Source organism: Pavona decussata, unplaced genomic scaffold, assembly GCF_977016875.1.
Source record: "Pavona decussata unplaced genomic scaffold, jaPavDecu1.1 SCAFFOLD_321, whole genome shotgun sequence".
Lineage (NCBI taxonomy): Eukaryota > Metazoa > Cnidaria > Anthozoa > Scleractinia > Agariciidae > Pavona > Pavona decussata.
The window spans coordinates 752,232-764,481 of NW_028145711.1; the positions used below are offsets into that span (position 1 = coordinate 752,232).

Genomic DNA, 12,250 nt, shown 5'->3' on the forward strand with positions numbered 1-12,250 from the left:
TTGCCATCGTGTTCCTTTGACCAATCAAATCTCTCATAATTTACATAGACTTCTGCACTTCTTGTGAAAATTTTTTTCTAATTGATCAATGCTCTGTAAATGCCAAATATATGGCTGAAACTTGCATGGTTGATGTTTTTCTGAGATGTTTAATGTTGGATTAAATCTGTCACCTGTTAGAATAGTTTGGATTTTAGGAAAAAGTATCACAGATACTGCAGGCGCTAGAGAGCACCAGAGCTCATTTTCTGTGTCAAATGCTACTGCTGCCATTCAAAAATGCTTAGAATTAATTTAGCATGGGGAGGGAATGAATGGGGAAAGAGAATTCAACAAGTTGAAATATTTTCATTGAGATCAAAACATTGGATGTGCAACAACAACAACAACAAAATGTAAATTCAGTAGAAAAACTTCTCAAGTTAGCTGACACATGCGTGTGGCAACCTTTTAATGGGGTTATTTTTTTTAATTTTATGAGACAATTTTCTTTACCAATACAGGGAAACTTGCTCATTTCACAAACCTGATGTGTTCTCATTTTTGCTACTCAGTCAAAGGACCACTTTCATCTATATGTAAGCTCAAGTGGTATGCAGAAATGATTGTCTTTCTTTCACATTAGAAAATCAATTTAAACCACAATACTGACACCATCCTTTCAGTAAAATCCAAACCATTTCATTTTTTCAGAAAACTTGGAGTCTCTTGCTTCAAAGGAAAGTGTTTTTGGGTTTTAGCAAGTCATGTTCGATATTGATGATAAGGCCAAATGCATGGGAGTTTGTATTGAAATGAATCTTTGAAGGGTTTATATAAGAGGATATTCCTGTCTGTTGAAGATATTGAAATTTATGTAAAACAGCTTGGCTAAGTAAAGATTATAAGCACACTCTGCTAAGGACTCTCACACTAACCTACCATCTAAGCTTAGATTTGTTTTGCACTAGTTTTGAATTGAACTCAAATCTATCCACAGTGTCCCTTGACTGGGTTACAGAAAGCATTACTTACCTCAGCCTTTGAGGTATTTTGGGAAATCAAATTTCAAACAGTTGAATTCCCACTGGTGTCGTTTGCTGAATAGTGAAGGTCAATCATGTAGACTTTGGTAAGCAAAATGTCATTGTTTTAGGGTTGGCAAAGGAATGCTGACCTTCAATAATAATAATAATAATAATAATAATAATAATAATAGTAATAATAATAATAATAATAATAATAGTAATAATAATAATAATAATAATAATAATAATAATAATAATAATAATATTATTGTCTGCTTATATTTTGATCTTTGTTGTCGCTGCTGTTGCTGCTGATGATGTGTTGTCCTTTTCCTTTTTTTTTGTTTGTTGTTGTTGGTTGTTTGTATGTTGTTTTTTGGTGTGTGTGTGTGTGTGTTTTTTTTTTATTTATTTATTTATTTATTTATTTTTCACTTCGTTCTTCTTTTATTAAGCTTGCCCTGTTTAGATCTCTTGCTCGGTTCAGTATATCTGTAACATACGTTAATTTACACAAATGTAATTCTCTCTTGTACATTAATCCTAGGCTCTACAAACAACTCCTACATCTTCTAATATTTCAATAAAGCTCAGTGTCATTTCCTTGTTTACTTTAAAGTAGGTGGTGGTCAACTAGAAAACCTTTGCTACTTTGAACACCACACACATTTTATAATTTGTACTGTATTTATTTTTATCTTGTAATTATCTGTTGTAATACTTTTCTTTCTATGTTAATGTTGTGTAATATTGTGAAATAAATGAACCTTAAATGAACCTTGAACCTTGAGTAAGGGGTCATTTGTGAGGAGGAGGGTAATATGACTCCCACAAAAGTAACAATACAGTGGCAGGCTATCATTAATTATTTTGAAAGCATTCATAATTTATGTAGATGTTCCCCCCTCCCACCCTCAATCATGATATATCCTTCAAACAACTCCCTCCTACCCTCATTACCCCTGTTAACTTTAGAACCTCAGCTAAAATGGCTGATGCAAGTAGCTTTTGAGTCTCAACGTTAAACATCTTATGACATCTCCATGATAACTAGATAACTAGATACTAAATTTTCGATAATTTTGAAAAATCCTGCTCTAAACAAATTAAAGGATACAGCTAATATTCATTGCATAGCTTTAGAGAATGCAGTGGTTTTAACTCACAACCCACATTGTATTGAATAATGGCTGTTTATTTATTTATTTATTTATTTATTTTTTTTTTTTTTGGGGGGGGGGGGGGGTTGCCAAGGAATCATTGTAATATTTCATGCCAAGACTACTTACATAATTAGCTTCATGTATCTTTGAAAATCTAGACCCTAACATCTGGTCATCTGGGTTCTTCGTGACTGTAACAGAACCTTTAACGTATAGAATGAGGGCGAACCGGGAACTAAACTATTAGGAACGACTATCTGAACGGCGGCCTTGTTGTCCACACGTCAGGTTTCAACAAGACTCCAACACACAGTTCTCAGAACGAAAAAAAACCTTTATGCTTCAAGGACAGATGATCTACTATCGGTAATCTCAAATCATCACTAAATGGTGAAATGTAGTTACTTGATCTTTTCTACCAGGGCAAAAGCCTTTCTTTCTAGACCCCCCTCAGTCCTATAAATGCTGAAACTGAAAATACTAATTGTTTAGTTCCGCACGAGGATTTTCTTTCAATGTTGATTCAGTTCCGTAACTTTCGATATGCAAAACTGCTTATCTGCAATCATCTTCTGTCAAACAAAAAGGAGCTTCAATTTACAGCATTAGGTGTCTTTGTTCACATCGATGTGATTACAAGCCTTTAGACCAGTCCAAATACCTGAAGTTGACAGTGATAAGCGGCACGTACGTAAGCGTTACATAATCCAAGCGGTCACACTTGACTCATTCTTAACCTCATGAAAAACATCAACGACATTTGTACTGAACTTTCTTGGTTGCTTAACCCTTGTCCTGAAAAGCACTAACTACTACAAGTAGATAAATGGGATGACCGAAGAACTATTTACACAATCCAAAAGTAGCTCTTACACTTTCACGTGCCTGTGTTTCGCTATTGCAAAGCCTCACAGCATGATCCTTTTTGTACAGCTTTTCGGTTACATTCAAATGGTATTTAAATTACCTTTCAGATAGCAAACAGCACTTAAGCAGTATGCCAAGATTCTCGAAGCATAAAAGAGGACAAGGTTACAAATGTCTTGTGTGTGGAAAGTGTTTTCGTGACACAGCAGGTCTTAAAAGACATGAAAGAGTTCATACTGGAGAGAAGCCTTATGAATGCAAACAGTGTGGCAGGTGTTTTAGTGAAGCAAAAGTTCTAAGGACACATGACAGAGTTCATACCGGAGAGAAGCCTTATGAATGCAAACAGTGTGGCAAGAGTTTTAGTCGAACAGGAACTCTAAGGAAACATGAAAGAGTTCATACTGGAGAGAAGCCTTATGAATGCAAACAGTGTGGCAAGTGTTTTACTGTAGTAGGAGCCTTAAGAACACATGAAAGAGTTCATACAGGAGAGAAGCCCTATGAATGCAAACAGTGTGGCAAGTGTTTTAGGGTAGGAGGAGCCTTAAAAACACATGAAAGAGTTCATACTGGAGAGAAGCCTTATGAATGCAAACAGTGTGACAAGTGTTTTAGTGTAGTAGGAGCCTTAAGAACACATGAAAGAGTTCATTCTGGAGAGAAGCCATATGGATGCAAACAGTGTGGCAAGTGTTTTAGTCAAACAGCACATTTAAGGACACACGAAAGAGTTCACACTGGAGAGAAGCCATATGAGTGCAAGCACTGTGGCAAGTGTTTTAGTCAAACAGGAACGCTAAGGATGCATGAAAGAGGTCATACCGAAGAGAAGCCATATGAATGCAAACAGTGCAAGAAGTTTTTTCGACACTTGGGAAGTTTAAGAAAGCACGAGAGATCCCACCAGGATGCTACGGATTGCATTCAAGATAATGTTCACACAAACCAACACTTTGATAGAACTCCACTCTGGTCAAGTTGAAAAAACTGCGAGGAGAGGAGAGAGGAGTTGAGTAGTGAGGCGTTACTCCTTAGCCACCATGAAAATCACATGATTGTAAGCGATTAACTTAACTCTCATGTCAACACTGGACTAAGATTGTTCAAGTCAGAGAATTTTTTTCAGCAAGAACGTTAATGTTGAATCAAGATGTGATACGCTGCATCATTCACTCCTGGCATATAACGTCTACTCTTCGGCACTCTACGTACAATAAGTCTCGTTACAGTTCATTTCGAAACAGCTACGTCGTTGCTTTTGAAATGTAAAAAGTCACTTTTAATGAACAAATTGAAAAAAAAAGCTGCTATAATTAGCTTATCTATACTCCCTCCGGCGCGAAGTTTTTGATTCAACGACACGAGAGGACGTCCAGTTTATTACCATTTGTGTTGAGAGCATTTTCACAACTTAACTGATTGTCGGTTTTTGTTTTCACATTATTCCTTACAGCTCTGGGTAAAAGGCAGTTGCGGTAAACCACACGGCTTCCTTTTGAATATTATATAATAATTAATATTGTTTCATGTTTTGTCTACCGTACTGTTATGCTGGAAAAAATAGAGCTAATCTAAACCAAGGTTCATGTGGTTTGTTACCGTTAGTAAGGTCGATTAGTAAATAAGTAAATGTAGAAATCTTTGATACGCAAGCATTGGAAAAAAGAAAAGGAGGACACTGCAAACTCGTTCCCAGGGTCCCTCCTCTTGCTGTCCCCTGGGAAGAGGGCGGCTAGTGGGAACGAGGATGGAGAATAATGAATATTAGCAAAGCTTAGAAATGGAATTTAAAAATATCTAGAATTGCAGAAGTGGATTTTTGTCATGCCAGTTGTGATCGGGACACTTGAAATAGTAAGTATTTGAAAACGTAGATTGCGAAGATGGGGTCAACTGGGTTTGAATTTACTCGCAATTGATCTTCTTTATTAAATTACGCAATTTCTCTACAATTGGTTTTCTTCCTGGATAGGATCTTACCTTTTTTTAATAGAGGACATTGGGCTCTTGGTTTTAGTTTTTCAATCTTTTCTTTTGGTCAGTCTCCCATTTGGGTTAGATCGCACAATAAAATAACCTCGTCTGATTTTGAAACATTGTAGGCCAAAGCCGGAGTCTACAATATATAGAATTATTTTTATTTTTTATTTATTTTTTTTTTAATTTTTTAATTATGTTTTGTTAGAGTTAGTATTTACAAGAAACAGTAACAGTAAACTATACAAAGTACATATAAACAGTAGCGTTTTACAAGATATTCTGAAGTATATACGTAAGTTACAATAGATTTTATGTGCGATACATATGTATATTATCATACTTGCAAGGGAAAGAAAAAAAAAACAAGTAACGACGAAAAAAAAGTGTTTTTTAAAAAGAAAAAAATAATAATTACAAAAACATTTTGTATATTTCAGTGAATTCAGTAAGTTTGTTGTTTTGAATAGCAATTTCTCTTTGTATATTAACTTTTTCCATTAAGAGTGACAGAAAACTGTCGAAACATAGTTTTTCATCGTGTAAGCATTTGCAATATATGGAGTATTTCGCGATAAGAAGTGTGTAGTTTAAAGCGTACATGTGCATCTTATCGTCAAAAATTCCATATAAAATCATGCTGTTTGATAATGTGATATTTTCCTTAGTTTTACTGGACCACCAGTTTTGAAATAAATTCCGGAACGATAAAGTTAAAGAGCAGTGTAAAACCATGTGATCTAAAGAATGTCTGTCAGTGAGACATTGAGGGCGTATATCATTATCTGAAATTTTGGCTTTAAAAAGGCTAACTTTTGTTGCAAGAATATTATGAATGATCTTATATTGGAACATTGATATTCTTATGTCATTTTTTATCTGAAAGGGTAATTCATAAACTCTGTTTATGTTTGCTTGATTAAAACCGTACCTTAAAATTTTGCTTTCAGCGGGGGGGGGGGGGGGGGGGGGGGGTAAAAAAAGCGTTTTTTATCATAGCGGAGTATACGTTTTTGGTAGAGATAATGTTTGTTTTGTTACCATTTTCCGACATTTGCCGGGGAGTTCTTTTTATTGCTAATTTCCATTTAGTCGGAATAGAATTGATCAATCCAAAATGTTAAGTGAACGGCGTTTCAAGATGAAATTTTTCGGAGAATTGATTAAAAGAAAGGAAATTTCCGTCATTTTGAAGGTCTTCAATACGTAGAATATTTTTTTCGAACCAATCTTTATAAAAACGCGTTTTACCTTCGATTTTTATGTTGCGGTTGTTCCAAATTATTTTATCGTGACGATATGTGTCATTCTGAAAGGCCTGTTTTGTGCTTTGCCACTGTTTCAAGACAGATTTTCTTCTCAACTTTGCACTTCATTTTAGGATTGATAAGAATCATGGTATCCTTCCTATGATTTGTGCCGTGGCTAAAATACACCTCGCCACCCCATTCCGGTTGCCAAACGTTTTCGCATTCTTTTGAGCTATAGGTTTCTTGTAAGAAAGCAAAAGAACACTTTTGAAGATGTAGCCACCTAAAGACGGTACGACGCTTTAATGATTTGTTTAAGCCTTTTTTAAGCCTCTAATGTTCACTGACAGACATTTGATATCAATGGGATTGTTCATAACAGGGGTGTCAGAGTTGTCATAATTCCCTGATGGGTTTGTAATAACACATTTGTTTGAACAGTATTCTTAGCACTTTAAAACTTCAATGCAGCGGGTTTGAAATTTGAAATTTGCATATTACTTCTTGTATATTCAACGCAGATAGAATCAAACAGAATTATTTTCCAAAAAATTAAAGTAGGAAATTGCTTAACTGAAATGGAACTAACATTTAGAACCAAGATTTTAACATAATTTACGAAACGAAAAATTGTTACGAGATTATTATATAGAATAAACGAAAGATTAAGAGATCTAATAAGACCTGAACACGATGGAAACACACTAATTCGCGTTTCAGTCTGGTCGAAGCTTATAGATGTTATTGGAGCAAGTTCATTGAGTCCCTTTTAAAGATCAATACACAGCGTCAGATAGAAATATATAAGGTCAGACCTGCGATTCAACAGGTTGACGATTTTAAAAAGGGTAGTTACTACTAAACAACTTACTTGTGATTTAAATAAATGTTTGTAGGAGAACTTTCTATTGTTAGATGATAAAAATTGACAATGATGAAAAAATATTTACAACGCAATTATTTGGGGTTCAAATAGTTGAAGGAATTTTATTTGGTGTTTGGACTTATTACAAATTATATTTCGGTTTGGGGAATATCACAGAAAAAGACCAATTGACTCATTTCCTTCGTTACGCAGCTCTCTAGAGATAACACCTTGTAGTTCGACTTAGTTGTTCTTAATGTGTGATTAATGTATAAATTCTCCTGTCATGAATTCGGTATGAGCAGTTGTACGCTTCCGCGGAAACACTTGTGATCGTAAAAATATTTTCAATTAAGTTTCCTACAAATGATGACACCTTGTTTACCTTATTTTTTATAAGTTTTTCCTCAACTTGACCTTTCGACGGTTTATTCCAGGAAATTGTTACTGCTCTCATTTTTAGTCATTTTTAGTAGATTTTCTTGGGTTCTTTTACCGAATTCATGGTAGTTGATGTTCATTTTAAGATGAAGATATCTAAACAACAATATCTGTAATTTTAAGGTGTTTTTAAAAGTAAATACTATGATCTTAGGGTGATTATGAAGATAAATATCCATTGTTGTAATTCTGCTATCAGCCACGTATTGAATATATAATTTGAGTGCTAGGTTTTGTTTACAACGTACTCATTCAATTTATGGAAACGTTTAACCAGTCACTTTCGATGAAGAAGGCTAACACCTTCAACGAATCGACTACTTGTACAATTTTTAAACAACAACTTTTAGTGTTTTTCAGATTATCTTTGTGAAACTTTACTGTATAAGCCTGGACTTTGTAATTTCTATATTGGTCTCCCTGTTTTGTATTGACTGGACAACCCAACCTTCATAGTGATATTTCTCAAGAAAGATGTCTTTGACTTGACTAATAGATCGAAGGCACGGATGCAAATAAGCTCCTTACAGCCAATCACAGTAGGCTTGCGTAAGATTTAATTTGTGTTGAGCAGGTGGTTGTCGAGTCAGTATAAAAATGGGTGCCATCTAGTTTTAGTATACGTAAAGAATTGATTGTACACTAGAGTAAGCTGAACTGTTGCAAGTTCGTAAGGCAATAAAGAAGAGTCAACTGAGAAGCTATTGGATCTTTTGTTGAAGTGAACCCAGCTAATTCCCCGTAATAGGTTCGTTCAACACTACAGTCGAACCTCCCGTAAGAGACCACCCATATTGTCAAGGATATGTGGTCGCTTACGGGAGGTGGTCGCTTACCAGAGGTCAAACCACAGGAGGTCTAAATTTCGGGTAATTTACATATGGTTATTGCGGGGACCTAAGCCTTTGCCAGTGCTTATCGAAACCCGTAGTAATAACTTTTCTTAGCTACAAGTATATTAAGACTGGTCCAAAATTATTCTAGGCAAAAAGGGGGGTCTATGGTAATTATTCATTGTATCTCGCAAATTACTTAATACGGCGATTGAGACAATTATTGTGAAAGAAACTTGACTCTTTTATTACTCCAGGTGACGCCGTCTAAACTTTTCAGGGAACGGAACATAAGCAAAAAGATAAGAGAGTTTTTTCCTACAAGGGATTCAGTCTGATCAAAGTTTATTTCAGTGTGAAGTATAGTGCACGTGTATTTTATCAATTGTTTCAATGCTAAGCTACATCGGGAAACACTTTCGGTAGCTCCGACTGTGAGATTTACGACGTCTGCTGTAATGACACATTTTTCGATTTCCGCCCGTGAGAGATACAGCAGATTGTGCGTCAAGTGGTCGCCTACGGGAGGTTTAAAACAATTGAAAATTATAAACAATCATCTCTAAAAGTGGTCGCTTACGAGAGGTGTTCGCCTACGAGAGGTTCCATCTATAGTGATTTGACTCGAAAACGTTTGGTATTTTGGAAAAGTGGTCGCTAATGAGAGGTGATCGCTTACGAGGGGTGGTCGCAAAGGGAGGTTCGACTGTATGTGATTTCTGGCATTTCTTGGGATGGTTCGGTTTCGAGCGAGGTGGGATCGTCAAGACTTTGGCTTTCTTGAGCAGGAACATTCTGCTGTTGGACTTGATCGTTTCTCCATTTCATGGGGATTTTGTTTAAGGTGTAACTCCGGCCGTTTACTACGAGCTTGTCACCAACAATGGATGCTTTGACACCGGGGACCGGTTTGGCTTTCTTCAATGCTGGAACTAGAAAATTCTTTCGAATTTCGCGGACGAGGAAGGGAGGGTCTTCCGCTATCCTGGCGTGGGATCCTTCCAGGCGACGGCGCTGGCGCTAAACTTGATCTCTGTTGGCCCGGCAGGTAAACCGTTCGATTATTGGTCTTGGCTGGTTAGCGTTTGGACGTTTCTTGCCCAGCCGATAGACGCCACATAATGGAATGTTGTTTACGTACTCTTCTTCAAATTTAAGACTGTTTGTCAATACATCTTTTACGAGCTGGTGGCAATTCTCGTCTTTGTTTTCATTAATTTTGAGGAAAAGCAGGTTCCATCTGCGACTGTTGATGCTTTGGCGGGTTAACTCGTTCTCTTGTATAATCTGGGGCCCGTTTCTCGAAAGTTCCGGTAACTTATCGGGCCCGAAATCAAATATTCAAATCAAAATCTAAAGAATAAAAGCGCGGGTCCTAGCTAACAAACCAATCCATTTTGTTTTGTCAACTGATAGTTTTATCATATTATCTGCAAAACTATTGAAACCTCGATCCTCAATGTAAACAACAACAGCTTTCCGGGCCCGTTAATTATCGGGACTTTCGAGAAACGGGCCCCTGGTCCTTTTCACACGTCGCCAAACGGTCTTTTACCTCATCTTCTTCGTTTTGTGTGAACTGAATTGAAGCATCGAGAGCAACTACTTTATCGTTGAGAGTTTTCAAATTATCTCTTGCTTCCTGAAGGAGGGCTTTTAGGCTTGCAATTTCCACACTTTTCTCAGCGTCCTTTTGTTCAAGTGCATTGTAGAGAGCTAAAGGTTCTTCATAAGGGCGGCCATCTTGTTCGAGTTCATCGCCGGTTGAACTACTCGGTCTGGGTCGTTTCTCCTAATTTTTACTTTTTTTTTCCACTCATACTTTTGTATTAAAACAACTTCACATGGCTTTAGGGAGAGTTTTGGGTGATAAATTTACTAGTAAGTTCGCATTTGGCTTGGCCTTCATCGGAGACTCAAAAATAACGTCCGTTCACTCTGAATGCATCCCCAGACTCCAATATATTGAATTATGAAGGGCCCTTTGCCTTTGTCATTTAGACAGGAAACAATACTTTGTATGAAATATTTTAATGTTACCCCTGTTTCAGTCTGGATATCTACATTTTTTATATCAATGGGTTTGTCCTGTGGAGAGAAGTAGTTCCTTGATTGATCCATCTGTTTCCGTAAGTGCGCCAGTCTTGTGTCTCATCCGTGTTATAATACTTATAAACTATTTCTTCCCATTGGCTTAAACGGCAGGTAAGAAACAGAGTTTTCGTCGCCAAGCAACAAGTCGTATGCATCATTTGTGGTTGAAGCTGAATGTCTCTGAAAAACAGCGGTAGTTTTGTTTATTCATGAAAGAAAGTTTGCAAGTTTACTTCCCAAAGCTGTGAGAGCTGGAGCACATCAACAGCTTTTTTCTGGTAATAATAGAAGCCCAGTAGTCCCTTTCTAGCCTGTTGCGGAACCTGTTGTAGCATGAAATAATAGCAGTACCATTACTCTCCGCTAGATTCCATCGTTTGCTTATCCTATACATTCCCCCCCCCTCCCCCAAGCCATCCTTATTCCCCATGTCTTCGAATTCCGGAAAGTGGATAAAGTGACTCGCAATGCAAACTGTTGTAACTGAAAGTCCTTGACTGTCGTGAAACAGGAGTCCAAACGAATCGAATTTGCCCGATAAATACTCCATTTAAATGCCGAACCCTAGTTATTTAATTTTTAACCAACTGCTGGGCTTTATTTCTATTTTATTCAACCGAGTCTAAGCAAAAACCCTCCGCTAAAAGGCGGAAATGTCGTAACCTCCCTCGTCATATTTTACGTAGTCATTTACGTTTAAATTGCAAAAATTTTCGGTAATTCTATTTTCAATAAAAAGATAACTTTCCCAACCGGTTGTTAAACGAACTTGGTAAAGAAAATACAATAGAAATTAGTTAATTGAACTCAAACATTTTGGCCTTACCTGATTTCCATCCACTTCGTTACAGCAGACGAAGCCTTCGCCTAATCAGACTGGGTGAGCAGACTTTCCGCGAAGGGGGCTGATGATATTGAATTGTGAATATTTTTTACTCCATACTTTTGTATTATGAATTTGTAAACTATGAAAATCTAAAACGCGCGTTAAGTCCCTTTTTGACAGCGCCGAGAAATCATCTCTTCCTGCGCATGTACAGCGTGACTTGAGAGGTAAAAGAATCGATCAAAGGAGGAGTCTACGTGAAAAGTCTTAGGAGTCTACGTGAAAAGTCAGATCGTAGCAAGTAATTGGAACCACGTATTTTCAGGGCTAATATAGCAACAATAATTCTAAATAGCTGTGAAATACGTAACAGTGTATGGATTTTTTCCCCCAAATTTAAGCTTAATTTAAATGCGTAGTTACCCCTAATTTTACTTTTTGATTAAAACAGACAAACATTTTCAGAGAATCTCTCTGAAAATCTTTAACTCCCAAGTGGAGGCAATTCAGGTCCAGGAGGATCGATCGATCGATCGATCGATCGATCGATCGATCGATCGATCAATCAATCAATCAATCAATCAATCAATCAATCAATCAATCAATCAATCAATCCATCTTCTCAGAGCAGCTACAGACTGTACCAACATATTTTCTCTATTCGACTTTTCGTATTATATTCTACAACTAATAAAATGGAAAGTAAAAAAAAAAAAATAGAATGTTGTTTTGTTTATACATTTTTTTCCCAAGGCTGTGAGATTGCAAGCACATTAACTGCTCTTTCCGACAATATTAAATTCACGCCTAGTAGTCCCTTTCTAACCTGTTGTGTAGCGTGAAACACACATTTTAAGTGGATATCCTTTTCTTGATTTAAATTGAAATGGCTGAATCGTTTAAATTGCAAACATTTTCATTAAA

At 36.6% G+C, this 12,250-nt stretch overlaps 2 protein-coding genes across 2 annotated transcripts in view; both read left to right on the forward strand.

The window, feature by feature from the left end:
• Positions 1–8,277, forward strand: part of LOC146453928 (uncharacterized) — a 31,333-nt gene extending 23,056 nt beyond the window's left edge. The window contains exon 3 of the mRNA XM_085096058.1: positions 3,186–8,277. Coding sequence (XP_084952184.1) covers positions 3,186–4,022 — 837 coding nt within the window. The 3' untranslated portion in view covers positions 4,023–8,277. The remainder of the gene's footprint in view (positions 1–3,185) is intronic.
• Positions 1–12,250, forward strand: part of LOC146453927 (uncharacterized) — a 251,249-nt gene that overhangs the window by 31,598 nt on the left and 207,401 nt on the right. The window lies entirely within an intron of this gene.